Source organism: Benincasa hispida, chromosome 8 (genome assembly GCF_009727055.1).
Source record: "Benincasa hispida cultivar B227 chromosome 8, ASM972705v1, whole genome shotgun sequence".
Taxonomy (NCBI): Eukaryota; Viridiplantae; Streptophyta; class Magnoliopsida; order Cucurbitales; family Cucurbitaceae; genus Benincasa; species Benincasa hispida.
Window position 1 is genome coordinate 64,210,201 of NC_052356.1, and position 27,040 is coordinate 64,237,240.

The following is a 27,040-nucleotide window of genomic DNA, read 5'->3' on the forward strand; positions in this document are numbered from 1 at the left end:
TAAACATTTTTCGAGTTCAAAAACTTCATTCAACACAAGAAATTTTGAGACCTATTTGACACAAATCTTCTATTTCAAGTTCTAAACTTATAATTTCACCGATCCCTATTTCTTTATTAAACCACCAACGAATTCCTACTAATTCCAAATTCCAGACGAAAAATATAATTTGTCCATTTATCTTTCGAACTATTAGGAAAATTCTATTTTCGTAAGAGTGAGTTTTAAAATATATTTACAAATATTAAAATTTTCTAAGATCCATTCATGATTCGCTTTATTTGCATATCAATTATTAAATTGGATGTTGATTGTCATTTCAATAACTAACCTAAACATACATTACTTCTTTCTGCATCATAGTGGCATTCATTTATGTTCTACTGTTTACCATATACAAATTTTCTTTAACTATTCGTTTTTTTGTAATAATTTATCACATTTACAACTGCCCCTTGAATATAGTTTGCATGTCATTCAATGAAAAATCCTTTTTTTTTTTATCACGATTTAATGTATATATTTTCACGATTCTATCAACTTTTTAAATAAACGAATTCACTAATGAACAAATATCAATAGAATGGAAGATGTTAGAATTTAGATGTAAACTTCCCATAATAAATCGCACTCTAACTTTGCAGTTCAACCCGCTCTAACCAATACAACAATTGAAGGCAGTTTTCATAGATGGTGAAAAAGAAGTTAACAATACAATCATCAATTGACTTGTAATTTTAAAGAGAACTATTTGTTCAATTAGTTAATGTCACAAGGTAAAAAAGAATAATCCTTTCACGTTAAAATCTTCCTGCTCCAACTACTTTAACTCCCGTTTAATTAATGCGGTTCATGATCTTCAATCTCAAGATTTTAAATCTGACAGTACTGGTTGACGTTGACATCTTCTAATAAGTCTAGACCAAATGCAAGATCAGTAAGGCATATGACTGAGCTGCCTCTGCTGGTAAAAATGGGGAGCGGCCTCGGTTAACCATCCTGGATCAATGGTGATGACATTACGCATGTATTGTCTGTTAGTTGACACGAGCGAATGATATACGACCCACTTTGGATTAACTCTGCAACACACACCCAAGAGGAGCTTAGCAAATATGGATCAGATTGTAGCTTTGCCTCCCAGTTTCAAAACTCTTGCGTCAAGTTCTATTTCCAGTCCAGTTTCTAATCCTACTACTTCTAACAGCCGAATTGAAAGACGGGTTTCATTTTATTATGAGAATAAATCCTACTACTTCTAATCCTGAGGTTTTCATGCTTGAAAAAAAAAATTAGGAAATATTGTTCAAATCATTGGTCAGGTACTAGATACCTTGCTCAATATACCTCAATCCAACAGCCAACGTTTTAGCCTTATCAAACCGGTTGATAAAACTAACCTGAATAACACTGAAGAGGGATGAATATAAACTTCTTGAGAACCTCTGACAGTCTTGTACATTCCATTGTGACTGTATGCCTACAGACGAGTAAATTTATCGGCATATACGGTCCATCAGTTTCTAAATGTATGTCTAGAGACAAACTGTTAACCAAGAGATCAAACTTAAATAATCAGTATGTGTATTTACTAAGTTTCTAAACAGAAAGATTTTCAAATCCTTTCTTTTTCTAAAATAAGAAACTTAATTCATTGAACAAATGAAGTTACCAGAAGGAGAGAACCTCCCACGCCAGGAATAGGATTACAAAAGGCAAAGAGAAGACAAAAATTTGCACCAACGACCACAGATGAGATATTCAAAAAGACACTTCAAAATTTAAGGAGATGCTGATAGGAAACAAAATCTAGAAATTTGGGTGGCCAGCGCCTGTATCTACCGAGTACATTTCTCCATGAATCAGATGAAAGGGAAAACATAGAGAAACAGAAGTAAATTAGAACAGGAATTTGCTCACCTCTAACTGACAAGCATTGGCAAAAAATCCAGCAGTTACCGCCTTGCGTACGGCCTGTAAGAAGAAAATGAAAAATAGGATATTTTAATCAGATATTATGAACTCCGATGGAACAGCAAGTACCAAAGGTGAAATTGGAGAATATCAAATACCATCCAAAATGCACAAATAAATATAAAGGTGATGATAAAAGTAGGCAAGAACTCACAGTCGTATCTCTTTCACTTGCTTTCAAGACGATTCCTAATCTCTGTGCTACTCTTCTGAGTTGTTCTCTAACTTCCATAACTTTTTTCTGCACAAAATTGGAAGTTCGGAAATACTATGATGAATATTTTTGGAAATATGTGCATGTTAGACCATATAGATCTCATGCTCCATCTCTTTTGGGGCGGGGTAAACACTGAAAAAATTGTGCATGGTAAACAATGAAATGCAGGGAGATATTTTGTATGCTTTGCTTACACGTAGGACTTTAAAAACATACCATAGCCTGGTAATTGATAAAGTTCTTGTGACACCACTGCGAAGATTTATTAGATTGAAGAAATCCCTTATACACATTAAGAAAGGTCACATGGTCGCCCTGCATACATCGAGATAATTAGTCGTTAGTCATACACTGAATGTGTTCATCGACACTTTAATCATAAGATGATTATTGAGACAGCAAAAGCAACTTCTTGACGATTCTTAACACAACATTGACCTAGTTTTCAAACAAGATGACTGTTTCATGAAAATGCTAATCATACTGACAGGAATTGATGAATCTATCAAGATCAGCTTAGATGGTCTGTATTCCCTTATTAATATAACTTGCAAGGAATTTCAGCACCAGTACCTCAGCTGCAGCAAATCGCAACCTTGCTTCATCAAGCTCCTTTTGCCCTCCCCTACTAGAAGCCCAAATGGACTGCAAGAGGACATCTTAATCGTAAACATATATTTTAACAAGCAGGACTAAAATCAATCACTGATTATTTGTGGTTATATTTGATATTAGATTAGCTTCAAGAAATGAGAAATTGTGAGGCATTCAACAGTTAAACAGGTGAATTTCTTAATTTCTAGGCATGAGCTTTAAGATCATTTTTGACATTCTTGTGGGTATACTAAAAATAAAGACTTGCCTGGATTGACAGTACAGCGGCTATTGTAATTATCTCCTCTGAGCACCCAAGTTCACCAGAAGCTAAGATCATTTTTGAGATCATTGGCTCCTGAATTTTTTTTAGAAATGGGAACACATGTTCAATAATATTGTACAAACATAATATCACACTTGAATAATTTCATTCCTCTTAATGAAAGTGGTTCTCTTAGCAATACAGATATGTAGACAGATATAGATAAAAGATATAGAGATACAAATGTACTTGAACAGACTTAAATGAAAAAATGAGCAGACAAAATTGAAAGAACGATAATCATGTGTATTAGAATGTTATTGATGACTGAAATCTTTGATCAATGCATCCATTGTAGCATTAAATTCAATTTAGAAAAATATGTGCAGATGGCATATAGTAAATTCTAAATCGCAAAAATATTGGAGGATATAAGCTAAAAGAACAATATCATTGTGTACATGACTGCAAGCAACGTACAAGTGGAATCTCTGCAACTTGAAACCCAACTGGTGAAGTAAGCTTTGCATCATCATCCAAGACTCCAAGTGAATAAAGAACTTCTAATGCCCGAACCATTACTTCAGGAGATGGAGGTGATGGCCAATCGAAGCCTAGAATATTATCAATTCCCAAGGCTTTCAACTGAAATAATAATTCGAGATGAGAAACATAGCAGAACAGAAAAGACAGTATTTAAGTTGAACTATGATAGCGCTCACTGCAGCTATTTTTAAGACTAAATTATTGTTAGTCTCAGTAATTATTTGACTATTTTCTTGAACGTATCTATTTAATTGGTAGGAATTGAGCCCTTGGAGTAGAACAAAGACTTTGAAGGAATTATCCAGAAATTTAAGTGAATTGGGAAAAGAGTCAACAATATAAGCAATCAGGAAGTGTAAAAGGAATTCTAGTGTAAGACCCTAGGGGACAGCATCGTCAACACTACCAATGCCACGATAAATTAGGGCAATGCTAATTGCTCATGGTGTCTCAATCTGAATGAAATGGCTAACACTCCACATTTCCTTCTAAGCATCTTGATGCTTCGGATGCAAAACCAGTTTGTAATCACTAAGGTACAACATTAAAACGTCTCAATGACGTCACAAGTTCAAAAATGTATACTTTTTTAACGTTGTTTGAGAGGAGAAAACTATTGAAAAATATACCATAGAACAAAGTTACAGAACTAAAGGGCAAAGAGACGATATTGGAGCTGAGAAAAAGGAATTTTGATGCTTGAGATCGTAGATATCGCTTCAGGAATAAAAGATTGACACGTCAGACTTGATTTGTTTCCTTTCCTTCGACATTTTCTCGTTTTTTTTCGAGGGTTTAGCATCGAACCATGTTACTATTCTTCGAACACAAGGAGCTAAAATTCTTGGTTCTTACGGATTGATGGAGGAGAGTAATGCAGGCAGTGAGCTGGTAGCCGGTGGGGGGAAAGTGTAGTGTTGTCTAGCAGTTGGCCAATAACCAACAGGGGAATGGCCGAGGAGGATGGGTAAGGAAAGAAAAATGGGGAAGTGGAAAGGATGGGGGGAGAGGAGAGATAAAATGAACTTTTTTTATAAAAATATATCTATATATATGTTAATTACTATTATTATTATTTTTATATTAAAATTGTCACATCAGCAAACTGTTAATTATTTAAAAGATTTTGTTAGCAGAGAGACTAAAATCGATCATTTTTTAAATATTGAGGATTTAATTGTTCAATGTTGAAAGCTAGAGACGGACACGAAACTCAAACTTTAGGGGCCAAAAGTGTGCCGTATTATTTTATAGCTTCTGATACTAATCATGGTGAATAACTGTATATCATCCTCAACTGTCAGCAAGAAGAAACAGCATATGTCATCGTAGCAATGCATGTACTATAACAAAAACATTTACCTGAATGACACAGGTAACAAGATTTGATCTTTGCATCTCAGGAATACCCTCCGCGGGCATTTCATTCATGAAATATTCTTCTGTATACAGCCTGCTTGAAGCCACATAAAAAGTTGAATGAATAAGTTGAAACAGACTGGACAAGTGTACTTGGTAGCATTATAATAATTTGATTCCATGCATGGCAGAAAATGTCATAATATTAATCTCCAAAAATGGGGCATAATAAACTAACAACTCGACCAATGCAACTATAACTTGTTCAACGGAGAGCGGCAATAATTTAAGAAAAATGGGAGGAAATTGAAAAGACAATGAAAGGCACAAAGATCAACTAAAATAAGCTTGACGTGCCACTTTCAGTAGAAACTTTTTAGAAGATAACTTGTAGCTGGTAAGTCATGGTTAAGCAGAAAAAGCAGTGATTAGAATTATGCTTATTCTAGTTCAATACAGCATAATGCAGAAATTTTTCCTAAAGAACAAGGTGGGTCTCAGAATATCAACGATGATCATCAATTATGGCAATCGACTATGACTTTCATATGATTCCAGTTGAAAATAAGGTTATTAAACTAGGGGCGTTTATATAATTATGTAGATTCCTAGGGTTTCCTACTGTCTATTTATACAGTGTATCCCTGTGTATTCAGTGTATCAGATTAAAATAATAAGAAAAGTCTCTATATCGTGGTTTTTCTCCCTGTACTAGGGTTTCCACGTAACTGTGTGTTATTCTCTTCTCTATGCTTTTATTTTTAACATGGTATCAGAGATAGGCGACGAAACCCTAGACGTTATGGAAGAGAATCAAGCAAAGTCATCTTCTGCACATGGAACTTCGAGTTTTGACATGAAGACGGCTATTTGAGCGGCTGTAAAAGAGTGTTTTCAGGCAGCCTTACTGGAGTTACTTTCGGCCGTCCAACAACAGTCAACGGAGAGCCACCGTCTATGGGAACCGCCGCACCAGACAGAAGCTCCGATCAACGGACAGGCAGATCGCAGACAGATAGATCTTGTCGTTACAGGTGGTAGGGTGTTGCCTTCCGCGCTGTTGGGAGTCCACCGCGCCGTCTCAGACATCTGCGCTAGTTGAGGTCGCGCCGATCAGCCAGCTCGCATCAGATTCAATTGACTTCCAAAGAGCCACACCGAGCGCGAACGCAGCTGGGTTCAACCGACCTTCCGCTCAAATGGGTTCGACCGATCTTCCACGTCAAACAGGTTCGACCAACAGAGAGCTATCCAACCGGCAATCTACTACCCAACAGCGAGCCATCCAACCAGCAATCATCTCGAGTCATCCGGTCGGCTGGGTTCTTCACAGTTGCCGGCGACTGCCTTCCAGCCGGTGACGTCATTTCAACAAACACTTGTGGTTCGATCCATTACCCAAACGATGTGAGACAACGGTTGGCTTATCTGCAACAATAGCTTTCAGATTTGGCTACAATGTTTGGCGCAAATCCCAATCCGGTTCAACCAGTCTATTCAGAGAACCCGATAAACTCGTTCCCTATTTTGCCGAACGTTTCTTATTTATTTGGTTCTATGGGCAATTCTACAGGACTTCTTGTAAGGGAAAAATTAAATGGCCAGAATTATTTCTCTTGGTCCCAATCAATCCTAATGGCATTGGAAGGGCATCACAAATTTGGGTACCTAACAGGGGAGATTCCAAAGTCAGCACCAGGCGATCCACAAGAACGAATCTAAAAAGGAGAAGACTCACTGTTACGCTCTGTTTGGGTGAATAGTATGGAGCCTCAAATAGGCAGACCATTATTATATGCTGCAACCGCCAAGGACATCTGAGAGGCAGCGCAAGATTTGTACTCAAAAAGACAGAATGCCTCTCGACTATATATGCTCCACAAACAGGTCCATGAATGCAAACAAGGATCCATGGACGTTACAACTTATTTTAACAAACTGTCGATGCTGTAGCAAGAGATGGACTTGTGTCGAGAGATTGTCTGGAACTATGCACAAGATGGGGCTCAATGCTTGAAAATCGAAGAGGCAGACCGTGTTCTTGGCTGGATTAAATCCTAAATTCGATGGTGGCTGTAGTCGAATATTAGGCCAACGCCCGACTCCTTCACTTAGAGAAGTCTGCTCCGAAATACGGCTTAAAGAGGATCGGTCGTTTTCCATGAATAATCCCATTCCTACAACTGACGCAGTTGCCTTCGTTGCAAAATCGTCCAATGTTGATGGCGATAAAAAACCCCCACCGGTGTGTGAACATTGTAAGAAGCTTTGGCACACAAAGGACCAGTGTTGGAAATTGCACGGGAAGCCTCCAAACAGCAGGCGACGACAGTCTCATGACAAATCTAATACTAGTCGTGCCCTGGTAAGTGACTCAGTAGATGAACAGACTCAGAAGCAGTCTTCCGTTGACAGTAAGAACAACTTGAGTACGGTTAGGGTGACTGTAATTGCACAATTAGGTAATTTCCCTTCATTTGGCCTTATTAGTATAAATGGTAAAAAACCATGGATTGTGGACTCAGGGGCCACAAATCATCTTACAAGTTCTTCAGAATTGTTTATGTCATATTGTCAAAAAAGAAGCTTGTAACCCTAGGGGCATTTTAGTAATTATGTGTACCCTAGGGCTTCCCACTAGTCTATTTATTTGGCCTATTCTCTTGTACTTTGTGTATCAGAATTAATAATAAAAATCAGTGTCTATCGTAGTTTTTCTCCCTGTACTAGGGTTTCCACGTAACTGTGTTGTTATTCTCTTCCCTACTCTTTTATTTTTGACATGGTATCAGAGCAAGGGACGAAACCCTAGCCATTATGGAAGAGAACCATCCACAGTCGCCTTCAACTGGTGGATCTTCGAGTTTTGATATGAAAACTGCTATTCGAGCCGCGGTAAAGGAGTGTTTTCAAGCTGCCTTACCGGAATTAATTTCTGTCGTCCAGTTGCAGTCAACAGAAAGCCGCCGTCAATGGGAGCCGCACATGGACAGATCTGAAGAATACACAAACAGAGTCGATCTGCCTCGTCTCGCGCCACCGTCGACTGATCCCTCATGTACGGCTCCGATCAGGTACGGCCGCAACAACCCCTCANCAGTTGCAGTCAACAGAAAGCCGCCGTCAATGGGAGCCGCACATGGACAGATCTGAAGAATACACAAACAGAGTCGATCTGCCTCGTCTCGCGCCGCCGTCAACTGATCCCTTAGGTACGGCTCCGATCAGGTACGGCCGCAGCAACCCCTCAGACCCATCGCGAGGTGGACCAGATCTGGCTCCGATCGGGGACGTCCGCATCCGCAGCAATCCTTCGACAAACAGAGTCTCTTCCGATTGCGCCTTCGACCTGCAGCTTCCGATCGACGAACAAGGTGGGCTTCTGATCGCGCCTAGGGCTTCAGACCTTCGACAGCTTCCGATCGAGCCTAGGGCTTCGGCTTCGACCTACAAAAACTCAACTGCGCCGACGTACCCTAGGGTTTTCGCGTCAGATCCGGCGAACCCACTCATCCGACAAAGAGAACAGCACCTTTCCGATTCTGCCCTAGGCGCATTCGACCAACAACAGGCCGACAACTGCCTCCAGCCAACGACTACCTTCCAGCCGTCGATTTCCTTCCAACCGTTAGTGGCTGCCCCGTTTCCAACCGGTTGTGGCTCGACCCAATACCCAGATGAAAGCCCGGTAAATTCTTTCCCTATTTTACCTACTACAAATATCCTGCTTGTGTTTCCCTCAGTTGACAATACGACCAGCCTGAGTACGGTTGGAATCAGTACCATCGCCCAGTCAGGCAATATACAGTCTTTTGGTCTTATTAGTGTGAACGGTAAAAAACCTTGGATTGTTGACTCAGGGGCAACGGATCATCTTACTGGTACCTCTGATCAGTTTCTCTCATATTATCCAAGTGCTGGTAACGAACGAATTAGGATTGCAGATGGGTCGTTCGCACCTGTTGCAGGAAAAGGGGATTTATCTCCGTTTGAGGGTTTGGTTTTGCGGGACATTTTGCATGTTCCTAAAATTTCATATAATTTGTTATCCATCAGTAAGATTACAAGAGATTTGAATTGTCAGGCAGTTTTTTCACCCAACTCTGTTTTATTTCAGGATCTAAGCTCGAGGACGACGATTGGCACTGCCCGGCACGATGGGGGACTCTACTTCCTAACTGATGATGTTTCTAGGAATGATTATAGGACTAACCTTGTCTCCTTAAATTTTTCTACCTCTGAGAATGATTTTCTGTTATGGCATTACCGATTAGGGCATCCGAACTTTCAGTACATGAAACACTTATTTCCACATTTATTTCGCAATATTAATGTGTCTTCTTTAAAGTGTGAAATGTGTATTCATGCTAAACAGAGTCATGTCTCCTTTCACTCCCAACCCTATATACCATCCAAACCCTTCACCTTAGTCCACAGTGATGTTTGGGGTCCCTCACCAACCACAACCTCCACAGGGAAACGCTGGTTTGTCACTTTTATAGACGATCACACTCGGCTTACTTAGGTCTTTCTTCTCACTGATAAGTCCGAGGTGTTATCTGTATTCCAACAATTTTATGCCACTGTGGAAACCCAGTTTAATGCCAGGATTGGTATTTTGAGAAGTGACAATGGGCGGGAATTCTTTAACGCTTCCTTCCAGGAGGTTTCTTACTTCCAAAGGGATTATCCACAAGAGTTCGTGTGCCTACACTCCCCAACACAAAATGGGGTAGCAGAGAGGAAAAATCGTCATTTGTGGAAGTGCTAGGTCCTTAATGCTATCCACATCACTCCCGTCTTACCTATGGGGTGATGCCATCCTTACTGCTGCTCACTTAATCAACCAAAATGCCTTCCCGGGTTCCTCAATTTCAAAAACCCCTAGATTGTTTAAAAGAGTCATACCCCTACGACTCGTTTAGTCTCCGATGTACCACTTCGAGTTTTTGGCTGTGTTGCCTTTGTTCACTCTCTCATGGTCCAAACTGCACGAAATTTATCCCCCGTGCTCAAAAAGTGCGTCTTTGTTGGGTATCCACTCCATCAGTGCGGGTTATAAATGTTACCACCCATCCTCTCGCAAAATATTTTGTTTCCATGGATATCACCTTCCTTGAGGATCAGCCCTTCTTCCCTGTTAGCCATCTTCAGGGGGAGACCTCTAGTGAAAAGACTAACTGGTCCACAATAAACAATTCCCTTGGAGTCTGCCTCTTATTCCCAAACATGTTGGTCCTATCCTTCCTACCAATCATGTCCCATGGTTAACATACTATAGGAAAAATCTCAGGAAGGAAACAGCGTCACCTGTTGCATCTCGGCTCCGGTCCATGAGTCAAACCTGACATCAGGTACAATGTATTCCTGAAATTAAAATGAGATTGATACTTGTACTAACGAGTGCAGAGAGGAAAAAGGAGGGAAAGGTGCTGATAGCACCACTATAGCAAAATGGAAGACGACAGTGAATGACGATTCAGAACACAGCTCTAAGAAAATGTGAGTTATACTAAAGATAATGGTGAAAAAGGCGTGATTTCTGAAGATGAGAAACAGGAAGAGGAGACTAGTGATCACAATGGAAATTCTGATTAGTTTGAAAGGAATATGATGCTTCTCTTGATCTTCCAATAGCCCTGAGGAAAGGTATTCGGTCATGTACAAGGTACCCCATGCATAGTTACATGACATATAGTAACCTGTCATCAGAATTTAGGGCCTTTACCACTAGTTTAGATGCAGGGGTGATACCGAGTAACATACAGGAAGCAATGGGAACTGAAGTTTGGAAAGCTGCTATTATAGAGGAGATGAGAGTTCTGGAGAAAAATGGAACGTGGGACCAGGTGATCCGGAGACAGTTGGGTGCAAATGGGTTTTCACTATAAAGTACAAGTCAGATGGGACTGTTGATCGGTACAAAACCAGGTTAGTTGCCAAAGGGTTTACTCAAACCTTTGGGGTAGATTACTCCGAGACATTTTCTCCCATAGCTAAACTCAATACTATCCGAGTATTGCTATCAGTTGCAGTTAACAAAAATTGGCCCTTGCATCAACTAGATATAAAGAATGTCTTTCTCAATGGAGAACTTAAGGAGAAAGTCTACATGAATCCTCCTCCCGGATTTGAAGATCAGTTCAAACAGCGAGTCTGCTGGCTGAGAAAGTCACTATATGGGTTGAAACAGTCTCCGAGAGTCTGGTTTGACAGATTTGCCACATTTGTCAAAGGACAAGCCCAAAGGTATTCAGATCATACACTTTATACAAAGAAGTCAACTTTAGGGAAGGTAGCAGTTCTCATTGTGTACGTTGACGATATTGTGCTCTCCGGTGATGATGATGTTGAAATTGTGAAACTCAAAGCAAAGATGACCAAAGAGTTTGAAACTAAAGACCTTGGGAATTTAAGATACTTTCTCGGAATGGAAGTAGCCCGGTCTAGGAACGGAATCTCAGTGTCCCAACGGAAATACATGATTGATCTTCTAACAGAAACGGGAATGATTGGGTGCAAACCTGCTGACACCCCAGTTGAATATAATTCAAAGCTCAGCAATACTAGTAACAGTGTTCCGATCAATAAAGAAAGGTATCAGCGGTTAGTTGGAAAATTGATATACTTATCTCATATGAGACCTGATATTTCATATGCAATGAGTGTCGTCAGTCAGTTTATGCAGGCTCCTTGTGAAGAACACATGATAGCAGTTAAACGCATCCTTCGATATCTAAAAGGTACACCAGGTAAGGGGTTAATGTTCAAGTCTGATAAACGCTGCATTGAAGCCTACACTGATTCTGATTGGGCAGGGTCTGTTGTTGATAGAAAATCAACATCAGGGTATTGCACATTTGTTTGGGGTAATCTTATGACCTGGAGGAGCAAGAAACAGGGAGTTATGGCCAGGAGTAGTCTCATTTCGATCATTCTTTTAGCTGCTTTGATCGGCGCAATTGCCATGGCTCGTCAGTAATAAATCTTTAGTTACAGAAACTGAGTATCGGGCCATGAGTTTAGGGATATGTGAAGAGATCTGGTTGCTGAAAGTGTTGTCAGATCTTCATCAAGACAATGAGCTCCCAATGAAACTGTTTTGTGACAATAAGGCAGCAATAAGTATTGCAAATAATCCTGTTCAGCATGACAGAACAAAACAAGTTGAGATCGACCGGCACTTCATCAAGGAAAGACTTGACAACGGAAGTATATGCATTCCTTATGTTCCCTCAAATCAGCAAATTGCAGATGTGCTCACAAAAGGATTACTAAGATAAAGCTTTGATTACTGTATCAGCAAGTTGGGTCTTATTGATATTTACGCCCCAACTTGAGGGGGAGTGTCGAAAAAGCAGCTTGTAACCCTAGGGGCATTTTAGTAATTATGTGTACCCTAGGGCTTCCCACTAGTCTATTTATTTGGCCTATTCTCTTGTACTTTGTGTATCAGAATTAATAATAAAAATCAGTGTCTATCGTGGTTTTTCTCCTATACTAGGGTTTCCACGTAACTGTGTTGTTATTCTCTTCCCTACTCTTTTATTTTTGACACATATAACCCAAGTGCTGGAAATGAGCGTATTCGCATTGCAGACGGGTCTTTTGCCCCTGTTGCGGGGAAAGGTCATATCTCTCCGTTTGACGTTTTAATTCTACGTGATACCTTACATGTGCCTAAAATATCTTATAATTTGTTGTTTGTCAGTAACATAACAAGAGATTTGAAGTGTAAGGCAATTTTCTCACCTGATTCCGTTTTGTTTCAGGATCTGAAATCGGAGATGACGATTGGCACTGCCCAGCACGATAAGGGACTCTACTTCCTTTCTGAAGAAGTTTCCTCTAGAGATGATCATCAAACTGGGTTTATGTCGTTAAATTTCTCTATTTCTGAAAATGACTTTATGTTGTAGCATTTCCGTTTAGGATATCCGAATTTTCAATATATGAAGTATTTATTTCCGCATTTATTTCGCAATGTTAATACTTCTTCTTTATATTGTGATGTGTGTATTTGTGCCAAGCAAAATCGTGTTTCTTTCCGGTCTCAGCCTTACAAACCCTCGAGTCCTTTTTCCCTTATTCATAGTGATGTATGGGGTCCCTCACCAGTTACTACTTCCACTGGAAAACGGTGGTTTGTCACATTTATAGACGATCACACCCGCCTTACCTGGGTTTTCCTCCTTACTGAAAAATCTGAAGTGTCGTTTATTTTCCAACAATTTTATACAACTATCGAAACTCAGTTCAAAACAAAGATTGGGATTTTACGAAGTGATAATGGGCGAGAATTCTTCAATGCCTCCTTCAGGGATTTTCTTGTTTCTAAGGGTATTGTCCACCAGAGCTCATGTGCTTACACTCCGCAACAAAATGGAGTAGTTAAGCGTAAAAATCGTCATCCGGTTAAAGTAGCCCGGTCTCTTATGTTATCTGTCACTCTTCCGTCATACCTATGAGGGGATGCAGTTCTCACTGCTACCCATCTCATTAATCGGATGCCCTCTCGTATTCTTAATCTTCATACTCCTTTAGAATTGTTTAAAGAGTCCTTTTCAACCACTCGATTAATCTCTGATGTTCATCTTCGGGTTTTTGGTTGTGTTGCCTCTGTTCACTCTCATGATTCAAACCGCACAAAATTTGCTCCTCGTGCTCAAAAGTGTGTCTTTGTTGGATATCCACTTCATCAACGTGGATATAAGTGCTATCACCCGTCATCTCGTAAGTACTATGTCTCAATGGATGTCACCTTCCTCGAGGATAAGCCGTTTTTCCCTGTTAGTCATCTTCAAGGGGAGAACATGAATGAAGAGACTAACTGGCATCATATGCTATTCCCTTAGAATCAGCTTCCATTCAAACCTTGTCTAAACCTAGTTCTGAGCATGACAATCCGATCCTTCCTACAAATCAAGTTCCTTGGAAAACTTACTATAGGAAGAAAGTAGTGTCACCTATCGAGCCAGAACTATCACTCTAGTACATGAGTCAAACCCGTCATCAAATCCAGGTATGTCCATTCCTGAAATTAATGATGTTGATGTATGCATGGAGACTGATGAATGCAGGAAAGAAAAGGGAGAAGGAAGTAGTAATACTGAAAAAATGGCAGAAGGGGAGACGCAGAGAATGAAATGATTCTTGCTAATGATGATGTAGAAGAAGTCTCTGATACACAGATGGTTGATCATGGAGATGAGCCTGAAGAGTTGAAAGAACGTGATGCATCACTTGATCTTCCTATAGCTCTGAGGAAAGGCACTCGTTCATGTACTAAATATCCTATACATAGTTACATGACATATAGTAATCTGGCAACCGAGTTCAAAGCATTCACTACTAGTTTGGACGCTGAGGTGGTTCCAAATGACATAAGTGCTGCAATGAAAAAACCAGAATGGCGGTCTGCTGTTATGGAAGAAATAAGAGCTCTCGAGAAGAATAGAACTTGGGAACAGGTGGCTTTGCCTGAAAGGCACAAGACAGCTGGATGTAAATGGGTGTTTACTATAAAATACAAGTCAGATGGGACAATTGACCGATACAAGACTAGACTTGTTGCAAGAGGCTTTACTCAAACCTATGGAGTAGATTATTCTGAAACTTTTTCTCCTGTGGCCAAACTTAACACTATCCGAGTGCTCTTGTCAGTTGCTGTAAATAAAGATTGATCCCTACACCAACTTGATGTTAAAAATGTTTTTTTGAATGGAGAACTTGAAGAGGAAGTCTATATGAGTCCTCCTCCTGGGTTCGAGAGTCAATTCAAAAACAAGGTGTGTTGATTGAGGAAGTCGTTATACGGATTGAAACAGTCTCCAAAGGTCTGGTTTGACTGGTTCACAACTTTTGTAAAAGCACAGGGGTATGTTCAGGGGCATTCTGATCACACTCTTTTTATAAAAAGATCGACATCAGGGAAGATAGTTGTTATTATTGTCTAGGTTGATGACATTGTTTTATCTGGGGATGATGATGCAGAGATCATGGGGCTCAAAACAGAGATGGCCCGAGAATTTGAAATTAAAGACCTCGGGAAGCTGGAAGTAGCTCACTCAAAAGAAGGTTTATCAGTCTCTCAACGAAAATATACTCTGGACTTACTAAAGGAAACAGACATGACTGGGTGTAAACCTGTTGACACACCAGTAAAGTACAATGTGAAGCTTAATGATAAGAATGATAGAGTTCCTGTTAATAAAGAAAGGTATCAACGGTTAGTCGGGAAGTTGATCTACTTGTCTCACACAAGACCAAATATTTCTTATGCAGTAAGTGTTGTCAGTCAGTTTATGCAAGTTCCATGTGAGGATCATATGACAGCAGTTGAACGTATCCTTCGGTACCTGAAAGGAACCCCTGGCAAAGGTCTAATGTTCAGAAAGACCGAAAAACGATAAGTTGAAGCCTACACTAATTCTGACTGGGCAGGGTCTGTTGTTGATAGAAAATCGACGTCTGGGTACTGTACGTTTGTCTGGGGTAATCTTGTCACCTGGAGAAGTAAGAAACAAGGAGCTGCTGCTAGAAGTAGTGTTGAGGCTGAGTGTGACTATTTCATGGTTCAGTCTTATGCAAACTCTTTACATAGGATGCCCCCCACTCATATATCTTTATATGAACAATTCAGGATCACATCGTTTGTACTAACTACAAAGTGGGCCGCATCCATAGTGTCCCTAGAATAAGGCACCCAACCTTATTCATATACTATAGACCATTTTGGCTATATATTTGAACTTAATCCACATTTATGCCACTACATAAAGTTCAAACTACATTAAATAGCCCCAGGACCTTAGTTTATTGGATTTAAGATTACAATTTCAATAACAACTTTATCAAAAAACAAAACAGAATATGTTTATTAATTTACAAACTACGAGTTTTAGGACATAAAATCTAACAAACTCCCACTTGGACTAAAACTCCAAGTAGAGTATCACAATGTTGAATTTAAGTGAGAAACATATGAGTACAATAAACATATGAATACTATAAACTAGGGCAGGGCCATGAGTCTGGGGATTTGTAAAGAAATTTGGTTGAAGAAAGTATTATCAGATCTCCAGCAAGATAATGAGCTTCCGATGAAACTGTTTTGTGACAATAAAGCTGTCATCGGTATTGCAAATAACCCGGTTCAACACGACAGAACTAAACATGTAGAGATAGACAGACATTTCATTAAGGAGAGGTTGGACAGTGGAAACATATGCATCTCCTATATTCCTTCAAATCAACAAGTTGCTGATGTACTTACAAAGGGTTACTGAGACAAAGCTTTAATTATTGTGTAAGCAAGTTGGGCCTTGTCGATATTTATGCTCCAACTTGAGGAGGAGTGTTGAAAATAGGGTTATTAACCTAGGGGCGTTTATGTAATTGGGTAGACCCCTAGGGTTTCCTACTGTCTATTTATACAATGTGCCCTTGTGTATTCAGTGTATCGGATTAAAATAATAAGAAAAGTCTTTATAACGTGGTTTTTCTTCCTGTACTAGGGTTTCCACATAACTGTGTGTTATTCTCTTCTCTACGCTTTTATTTTCAACAATTCCATCACACAGTGAAATAAAGGGGAACCTTTTCCCCAATTTCTCGTTGGTTCCCAATTAAACAAAATAATCTCCTCAAAGGCTTCCGTACAAGAAGATATCAAATCTAAATCAATCACCTGCACTTCACAAAATATAATACTCTTAAGCACAAGAAATAAGGAGAAACATCGGAGTTTCCTCAAGATGCTAAGATTTTCTAGAGGTCTTTCTGAATAGAAGTGAACCTGTCTAAGAAAATTATGATTGGCAGTGGCATTAACTTTAGTAGATCAAAAAATTTGGACGGATAGGTGGGAGATAAACCTCTTGGCACCTTGTTCATTCATTTATATCATTTGTTTGATACAAAGTTGCATTCTACTCATTCTTTGGCATCCGTGATATCTATCTCAAGGAGGCTCCTCCTTTTTAATAAGGAGACGACGGAGGTGTCAACTCAACTCTATTATCTCTTTTGAGTATCTATCCCTTGACTCTAATAAGGAGGGATATTTGCCTCTTGGAAGAGGATTTAGATCATATTCTATGTAGCTGCCAATTCACTCATTTGTTAGGGGGTCACGTTAGCACATAACAAAGATTATCACCACCAAACATCATAAGGACCCCTCTCTAAGCCTTAAAAAGTTTTATTGTTTCTTTTCCAAAGACCCCACAAAATAACACACATCTCAACTTGCCAAAAAAACCTCCCTTTATCTCAAAAAGGAGGCTGACGAATGAACTCCTCAATCATCCCCTGCAATTCATGTGTCTAACAACCTAGATACCAAAATAGCAACAACAAAAAAAAAATCCAAACAGAGTCAATATACTCCTAGCTTCAAATGATAAAATCTAGGTCTTCAAACGGCCCTATCAAGGAGGGAAACTTCCTCAAAAGTATGGAGTATTAACTCTTCCTAAGGAAGGAGAGACAAATTGTTGACTCCATTTTAATAGTTGAGAGAATGCTGCCAAGGTTTCATGTCCTTGACTGTCAGCTTAATACTACAGGGAGTAAATAAAAAAGTGAACATAACTTCATTGATGTCTTTGATTGTTACAGATTAATAAATTCAAATTAATTATAGTAGGTCAATATTAATATAACAGTAGTTGGTACTTAATAGCAACGATGAAGACCTGTAACACTTCCCAGGTCGAATTCTTCCAGCCCTACCAGTCCTTTGTCTAGCTGAGGCCTTAGATATAGGTGCAACAATAAGGCTTTCAATATCTGATATCTACAAAAGAGGAGGTAAATTAACAACACGTTTCTAGATCATCATCACCTATATAATCCACATAAAAGATACTCCACGAATAAAGATGGTAAAGATAATATTTACTATCAAAGCCATAAACACACAATTATCAAAACACATCAAGAATATATAGCATCAGTAATAGCCAAACTACTATATCGATCTATAAAAAAATGGATTGATCCGGGTTACTAAGAAATAGAAGTTCAACTTCTTGCGGAAGATACAAACCATAAACCTTTATACTCATTATGAAGTAAAAGATAAATGAAATTACAGGATTGTAGAACCGCTGCTTGGAAAACCCACTGTCAACAACATAGACAATTCCCTGCACAGAACAGAAGAGTACAGTGTAAGGAATGCCAAGCAAAGAAAAAGTCTTTTAATAAAACACAAATCTAACCTCTAGAGTTAACGATGTCTCTGCTATATTTGTTGAAATCACTACTTTCCTCTTCCCCCTGGGGGTCGGTGAGAAAATAAGCTCCTACACAGTTTTATATCATAAATGTATAGACAAAGGAAATGAATATTCAATAGAAATCAAATCGTCTCACTAGGATACAAGGTAACTCGTCACTGACCTGCTCTGCACGTGAAAGCCCAGAGTACAGAGGCAAGACGATCAATTCTGAAGAAGAGAATGTAAATTAGTTCTGAAATGAACCAAAATCTACCATATGCATCAACTCTAAGTAAAATCGTGAGTAGTTTTCAGGCAGAGCACAAACTGTTTAGTGTTTTCATCATTTATTTTTGTACCAACAACCATAAATAAGAAAACTATAAGAAGTCGGATCTACAACTCAATGGTACAAGCTTAGATTCTTGCGGTGCTAGGAAAAGAAAATCATAAGAAAAACAATGCTGAATTAAGCTTATTTCAAATTTAACAAAAATAAAATTGTAGGGATGATGAGACCCTAACAAAGATGGGTTGTAACAAATCCTCGTGAGTACATAACATTCCTATCATACTATTTCAAGTTCTAGATGCTACATAATCAACAAGTGTCCATAGCCCAAATCTAAACAGATTGTTGCACGAAAAGACCTGATTTTTTTCTGTCATTTCGCTCTTCCTCTCTAAGTAATTGAACAGCAGCATCAATATCATCTTGGCCAGTGAGAAATACAAGTATGTCACCTGGAGGTTCCTACGGGACAAACATAAATTTAACAAAAATATTGTTTAACGAGAAACATTACATTATGGTATGCTACGGTTTAAGGAACACAAAATTTTCTGCCTATCTGAAGAACTTTCACATGCCACAGAAAGTCCATTTAAGCTTCTTAAAAACCAATTTCTACAAATCAGCCACAATGATGGTTTGTGGTAGCTGCTGCAATCGCACAGTTCATATGTTAGAAGCCTAGAACTCACGTTCTTAACAGTGGAAATCCACTCTCAACTCTTCCTAATGGAAATTATCTCTTGAAAGTCAATTCAGCTTTTGACTAAATTGTAGACAAATGAGTTCACGAGTACACTATTTACATCTACTTGCTTGTGCAATAATCTTCATACGCCTGCTTGAACAGGTTAGTTGTGTGCTGATCTAAGCATCCAACTTACAGTAATGGAAGTCTACAACTAGCAGTTAACTTCATACTTGACTGCTACCCTTTTGATGCTACTTATTTTAACTGTCTTTACAATTAATTGCACGCAATTGAAAAATGCATGCATCAGCTATAAATGTACCAATGAGTTCTTTTACCACATGTTAATATGCAGTTACTAGTAAATCAATAATGATATACACAATCTCAGAGGTCACCTGTTCATGAATTGATAATACAGTTGAAACAGCAGACTGGACATAATCCGAAACAGGCTCCTCGAGGTAAAAGATTTGTACATTAAACCCTCTTCCCTGTATGTCAGAAGGTATTACTAGCTTCAGTTACAGTTTCCATTGGATATGAACGTCAACAAATTCCAAACAAAATAACAACATGAAGAAAATGAAACATTGCATCTCCCAATTTATATTTCTTCCGGAATTTTTCCTTTTCCTTTTTGTGCTTTTTCTATTTCTTCATTCACTCCTCTTGGAGTTTGTATCTTTTGAGCATTCGTCTCATTTCATTTATTCAATTAGAAGTTGTAAATTAAATAATAATAAATAATTAAAAAATATCTAAAGTAGAGAAAGATGGCCTGACAATATGAAATCTTCACCAAATTTTTTACCTCAACTGATAGGATTGCAGGATCCACCTTTGGTTCAAGTCCCTCACCTTCGAGTCCTCTACGCCTTTTGCTAATTTATAAAAAATAGAAGTTGTCTGAATCAGTATTGGCTTCAATATCCATTCTTATTGGTTGGATAGTTAAAAAGAAATTGCATAACGTGTTTTCTACTTTAGTTTAAGTTGTATTTATAAAAAAAAAAACAATCAAACAACATTTCATTTGATTAGATGAGATACACAAACAAGAGAGGGAAGCCACCAATTCTACAAAAACTCTCCAATCAAAGGAGATATAAAACACACACACAAAAACAAACATAAAACATAAAACAAAAAACAACTACGACAACCCACAAAAAGGGGATGGTCAACCAAAATTTGGGAACACAACACACAAAACTCCTTTGACCAAAAAGCTCCACGAAAAGGCAACAAATGTAGAGTACAAACACTCATTCCTGTCTCTTATACACATCTAGATGTGTATAAGAGACAGGGGTTAAGATACTGAACTTTGATTGAAATAAATGGAAAGGATACAAAAGCATATAAAAAAACAAGCCCAAAAAAAATGAGACTGACGCTAACGACAGAAAGGACTCCAGTCCAAAAGAACAAGACCAATATCATAACTACAAAACAATTTAGTGACTAATGCTAAAGAAAAGCATTAAACCTCACTGCCCAAAATTTATAAGCGGACAAATTACCAACTATCTCTCATAAAGAAGGTATGGTTCTCAAATTGGCTCTTGAGAAGGCTTTTGATACTGTTGATTGGAAGTTTTTGGAGATGTTCTTCAAACCAAGGGTTTTGGTTTCCTTTGGCAATCTTGGATCAAGGGTTTGTATCTCTAGAGCTAATTATTCTATCATTAGTGTTGAAATTATATTTTAGCCCTAAGGGCGTTTTTGTCTTTTATCAGTCTAGGGTTTCTCATTGTTTGGTTATTTATACCTGTTCCTGTATCGTGTACTGTGTATCTGAATTAAAATAAAAAACTCTTATCGTGGTTTTTTCTCTCTGGTCTAGGATTTTCCACGTAACTCTGGTGTTTTCTTTTCTTCCCTAAATTTTCAAGAATTAGTAATAGTAGACCTCGAGGAAAAATCATCCCTTCCCACAGCATTTGCCAAGGTAACTCTCTCTTGCCTTTTTTATCTATTTTGGTTGTTGATTGCCTTGGTGTTCTTTTGGCTCACAGTGCTCATCTGAAAAATATTGCCACCCATCCTATCAGTGCTTCCTCTTTCTATTTGAACCATCTTCAATTTGCTGATGGCACGCTCTTGCTTTCCATGACTGATCGGACTATTTTGGAACATCTTTTTGAGATTGTTCATATATTAGGGCCTCTGGTTTAAAAATTAATCTTTACGAGAGCGAGTTGCTTGGGATTCATATTACTAACTCTAAGATAGGATGGATGTTGTTTACATTTGGTTGCAAATAGGGACATCGGCCATCTACTTACCTGGCTCTTCTTTGGGTGGTAATTCAAAAAACAGTTTCTATTTGGCTGCCTAAAATTCAACACAAGCTCCAAAATTGGAAGTATGTTTTCATTACTAAGGGTGGTCGCAATACACTTGTCCATGCGTCTCTTGCTAGTTTGCCAATTTACTTCTTATCTTTGTTTAGTGTGGTTATAAGGACTTTGGATAAGTTGGTTCGTGATTTTTTCTGAGAAAGTTCTTGTGGTAATGGTGATATGCATAATGTTAATTGGGAGACTATGCAACTTCCAAAATTGATGGGTGGCCTTGGAATTGGAAATTTTCAACATCGTAATTTGGCTTTTTGGGCTAAATGAATATGGAGATTTCTTGCTGAAGAGCATGCTTTACAGCGAAGGCTTATTGGTGCTAAATATTATGCGTTTGTGATTGGAAGAGGTTGCCCAAAAACTATTCAATCAGGTTTATTTAAATCCCCTTGGAGATTTATCTGCCAGACTATTGACTTGGTTGCTAGTAGTGTGCAACGTTCCCTTGGTGATGGGGCTTCTTCTTTTCTTTTTGGATTACCTCATGGCTTATTTGTGGTCCTATTATGACTGTGTTTCCTAGGCTTTATCACCACCTCTCTTTTTCCTGATGTTGTTGTGGCTGATGTGTGGATTCAGACAACCAATGCATGGGATATGCGCCTTCAATGCAACCTTAACGATCTGGAAACAAATGAATGGGCTAGTTTTTCTCATCTTTTGGCTCCAATTTGTCTTCAAAATTCCCCCATTCTTGGACTTAGCCTCTTGATTCTTCTTTGCGCTATTCTGTTAAATCACTCGTGAGCATTTGGTTGGAATTGCAAACCCTCTGATAAAAGTCTTTATTTGGTGATTTGAAAGCATCATTGTCCCAAGAAAATTAAAATCTTTCTTTGGGAGCTTAGGCTTGGAGCCATTAAAACAGCAAATAGTTTGCAATGGAGGATGCCTTATATGCACTCGACCCCTTCTTGGTGCGTCAGGTGTGAATCTAGTGTTGAGTTCCCTAGTCATCTCTTCATGCATTGTCCATTTGCTTCCCCATTTTGGATTGTTGTTTTGGAAGCTTTTGGATGGTCTATGCCATTTCCCAACAACGTTTATAATCTTCTGGCATCTGTTTTTGTGGGTCATCCTTTTCATGATTCCAAGAAGATTTTATGGTTGGCTCTCATCTGTGCGTTTTTTTGGCATCTGTGGGGTGAATAGAATGGTCGTATTTTTAGGGACGTCGGATGTTTCCTCTTCTTTTGATTGTTTTATGGATATAATTCTTTCTACAACTCTCTTTTGGTATAAAAATAAGCACCATTTTGCCCTTTATAGCTTATCTTTTATAATTTCCAATCAACGACTTTTTGTTGTAACTCACCAATAAGGTGTTTGGAGTATTACTCTATTTCATTTATCAATTAAATTTTTTCTTCGTAAAAAAAAAATGAGCAGCTATCCATTTCAAAGTTAAAAACATAATGAGTTCGATTTCAGATAATGAGTTCAAATTTTGTTAATAATAATAACAGTAATAATAAAGAAAATATAACCTGGTTTGGAAGAAAGTTGACATTGATTTAGCTTCAATTGTAGCAGAAGAGATAATCAATCGTAGATCTGGTCGTCGCCGTTGAATCTGGATTACAACCAATCAACACAATTAAAGAATGTTTAAGCTGCCAAGTTACTGAAAGTACATGCTTGGTCCTGATCAATGATTTTCATACCTTTTTCAAGAGGCCAAGTAACATGTCAGTTGAGATAGACCTTTCATGTGCTTCATCCACCATTATTACACTAAAATGGTCAAACAAAATTATTTTAATTTTTAAATTAAGAATTGCAAGCATAGCATAATATGACAAGAACTGATCCATATAAAAGAATACAGATCAACAACAAGCTCTCTTTTGTAAATTCAAAATGTTCATGTGAATGACCATTAGAAATATTTAACAGACAATGGAAAAGAAACTGTCCAATCGTAGTTAGAGAAACCAATAAGATAATATATTAGAAAGACCAGATATTAAAAAAGAAAAAAAATCAACAACGAGACCACTCTACAAAAAGCTAATTCAATACCTATACTTGGTCAAAAGAGGATCGTCCATCATCTCTCTGAGTAACACACCATCTGTGAGAAATTTTACCCTCGTCACATCCTGTGCTGCCAAAAATAGAAAACCTATCAATATACATGACATAAGGACAACAATTCTACAAGAAAAATACATTTCATTGGCAAAGATTTATTTTGCATTGAAAAGATAGGATTAAAGAGATTGATCTTGAACGAAGAAAAGGTCTCACTAGGTTTGTAAGATCTTCAAATCTGATTGTATAACCAACTTCTTCTCCGAGCTTAACGCCCATCTCTTCAGCTACCCTAGAAGCAACTGCCTGTGAAGTAATAATATTTTTAAAAAAAATGAAAAAACCCTACTAAAAAGGAGCTTGTACAGAGGAAACAACCTAGTAATTATAAACAGAGATTCAATTGTTGAGAATAAAAAAAAAACAAAGTATGATAACAAAAATTCTTAAAATCCAAAAGAGGAATAGAAACCTAGCCATAGCATTGCCTACAACTTCCCCAAAGCGTTTCAAGCCCTCTAAAAGTTAGTTGTATGATAACAAAAATTCTTAAAATCCAACCCCAAAAGAAGCATAGAAACCTAGCCATAGCATTGCCCACACCTTCCCCAAAGCCTTTCAAGCCCTCTAAGAGTTAGTTGCATGTCAAAGGATCCCTCACTATACCATAATGGTTGGTGATGCATCAGCTCCAACAAAAACTATCCCAAACATTGAGTACAGAAAACAACTCAGTATTCCATACGTGATCCAAGTCCTCTTACGCATTACGTAAAACACAAAAATGCAACCCCAGCAGAACAGTAGTAAAGTTCAATTATAAATATAATAGAAAGGACAAGTATCATATCAACTTTTTTTATTTTTGATTCTTCTACACCAGAGAAGCAAATTATAATATGATATGTCCTAAGTAATGTTAAATTCAATGTTATTCGCTGTTTAGTTGGTGGACACGATCCATGAAGAAAATAAGATGGCAAAAAAAAAATAAAGGTGGACTTTTTTTCCAGAAGTTTGTTGAATTAATCTTTATATCATCTCTAGTAATTTCTATTCTCAGTCATGGAATAGAATAGAAGCATTTTATACTTTCAAATGACAATTCCTGTGAAAAAGGGAAGGATTGGGCTGACAATAACTTTATGGGCAAACTCAGCCCAAGCATTCTCACAAGTTTTCCACATGAATAATACTTCATACTTCCTGAAATAACAAAGGGAAAATTAAACTTTCTATATTAAATATTTAGCTAGAAATTACAACAATAGCAAGAAGCTTAGTCCATCAAACAGAATCTTGACATAATTCACATCATAACTTTATAGTCAGTTCAAAACTAAGACATCCAAAGTTTTCCTTGAGTAAAGACAATTGCAGAAAGCTACGTGATATAACAGCTAACACAACAGCATTATAGCAACTGTTAGCAATATAGAGCAAAAATTGTTGTTATCCGTCTGCATAATGTAGCAGCATGACGAGGAAGCTAGTAATACACCTGAACAGCCAGTCGTCTAGGTTGGGTACAGGCAATTACTCGACCACCATCAGCCCAACCTGCTTCTTTGAGGTACTGCACTTAGCAGAAAATGTAATAACAAAATTAACAAACTAAATAGTGAAGGTATCGAAGTTCAATTGAACTCTTGAAATCTTTTCTGTCAGACATATGCCAAACCACAAAGCATATAGAAATAAAGAGCTGACCTGAGGAATTTGAGTGGTTTTGCCGCTACCCGTCTCACCAACAATGATAGTGGTGGCATGAGTTTCCACTAAATACAAAATGGCGGTGCGATACTTATAAACAGGAAGCCTCTGCCTCTGCTTCTCAGTGCTCGAGAACCCAAACCTATTCCACGAAGACAAACAAGAAATCTTATAAACAGGAGAGTGAAGAGAAATATGATATGTTTAGGCATTGACACTGAAAGAGAATGAAGAAGATGAACATACCCAGATGAAGAAGAGTACGAAGAAGAAAAGAAAAGGACGCCACCTTCTCCATCGTCGAGCAGTTGGGGCTTCTCGGTGCCCGGTTTCCAGAATTGCGCCATTTTCTTTACTTGCCGATGCTCAGCACAAGCTCTCCAGAGTGAGAAAATTGGGTCGAAGTTGAATAGTTGAACAGAGTAAAATGGGCAGTTAAATGTGAAGAAGAAAGGCCATCAAGAAGAACCCAATTGAGCAACTCTAACGATTTTGGGTCATGGAATGGGCTCCCGGGGTATTATGGTCATTTTACGTGGTGTTTTAAGATTTGGCCTTTTTTTCTCAAATATATACACACATATATAAGTTCAACCTCGAATAGGAGCATCTTAAGCAAAATTTTCTAGCTTAGTGTTTTTGTATGTATTATTTTAAGGTGGTTTAGTAATCATTTTATTTTTTATTTTTATTTTTTAAAATTAGGATATTATTTTCATCCTAAATTTTTTTTTTGGTTATTTATTTTTCACGAATGATTTAAAAAATCAACCTAAAAAACTAAAAAAAATAACTTTCAAAAAGTTGTTTTGTTTTTAGAATTTAACTATGAATTCGACCATTGTACTTAACAAATATGCAAATCATTGTAAGAAAAGTAGATGAAATAGGTTTAATTTTAAAAAATAAAAACTAAAAACTATATGGTTACCAAACGATGTCTTAATTTTATTATTTTTCAAGAAAAATCATAAACTTGATCTATCAATATTTTCATTAAGTCAACCTTTCAAACCTTAGTTTTGTTTTAAATTTTATTGATAACTACGACTTCGTTGGATAACCATTTTATTTTTTATTTTTGTATTTAAAAACTAAGTCTATGACACTACTTCCGCATTCAAATTTTTTCTTTGTTATCTATTTTTAACCAATGGTTTAAAAAATCAAGCCAAATTTTAAGAACTAAAAAAAATAGCTTTCAAAAAGTTGTTTTTGTTTTTGGAATTTGGCTAATAATTCAACCATTGTACTAAAGAAATATGTAAATCATGGTAAAGAAAAAATGGGGATGAAATAGACTTAATTTATTAGCATAATTACTTCAAATTTATATTGTATAGATTAACCTTGTAATCATTCATGCCAAATTTCCAAGAATAAATAACATATCATATTCCATTAAGCGATTGATGATAGCTTCAAGATGACTATTGTCTTTCTTAACCAAAACTCTGAATGCCCTTAATGGGATCTCTCTCCAGATATGATTCAAGAAAGACTGAGTACGTATTATTTTGGTATATTGAGGACCATAACCTTAAGGTTTCTGTATACACTAGTTCAATTAGAGTTCCCATTAAATCCTAATTAACTAGGAATGGGCTTCTACCATTAAGTTCATACTCAATTGGAATCTAGGGTCTTAATTAATAAGATCACGTAATAGGGCACAATCTAATAAAATAACCCAATGTGATAAATTATTAATCCACTTACATGGCTCATACTTTATTACACGTATTGTTATTTAAATACGTCGAATA

General features: G+C 37.7%; 1 protein-coding gene across 1 annotated transcript; it reads right to left on the minus strand.

Annotated features, from left to right (window-relative positions):
• Positions 1–656: 656 nt before the first annotated feature.
• LOC120083007 (probable pre-mRNA-splicing factor ATP-dependent RNA helicase DEAH9) lies at positions 657–25,721 on the minus strand. Its single transcript, XM_039038478.1, has 23 exons — positions 25,521–25,721; positions 25,272–25,416; positions 25,063–25,137; positions 23,778–23,867; positions 23,550–23,629; positions 23,192–23,261; positions 23,015–23,100; positions 19,979–20,048; positions 19,563–19,658; positions 18,833–18,935; positions 18,363–18,409; positions 18,182–18,265; positions 18,053–18,106; positions 17,654–17,754; positions 4,959–5,049; positions 3,531–3,695; positions 3,054–3,143; positions 2,765–2,836; positions 2,408–2,506; positions 2,129–2,215; positions 1,921–1,974; positions 1,401–1,480; positions 657–1,082 (listed from the first exon to the last, which is right to left on the minus strand). The coding sequence occupies exons 1-23, from the start codon at positions 25,619–25,621 to the stop codon at positions 935–937; spliced, it is 2,088 nt and encodes a 695-aa protein (XP_038894406.1). The 5' UTR covers positions 25,622–25,721; the 3' UTR covers positions 657–934.
• Between the last annotated feature and the right edge of the window lie 1,319 nt (positions 25,722–27,040).

What these genes read in the sequence shown, in the direction of transcription:
- LOC120083007 (XM_039038478.1), bottom strand. Translation starts at nt 25,621, where the DNA reads ATGGCGCAATTCTGGAAACCGGGCACCGAGAAGCCCCAACTGCTCGAC. An exon ending in GGCTTTCACGTGCAGAGCAG is followed by an intron (nt 18,266 to 18,362) that starts GTCAGTGACGAG and finishes AAAACTGTGTAG; the next exon opens with GAGCTTATTTTCTCACCGAC. An exon ending in CAAGTGAAAGAGATACGACT is followed by an intron (nt 1,975 to 2,128) that starts GTGAGTTCTTGC and finishes TTCTTCTTACAG; the next exon opens with GCCGTACGCAAGGCGGTAAC.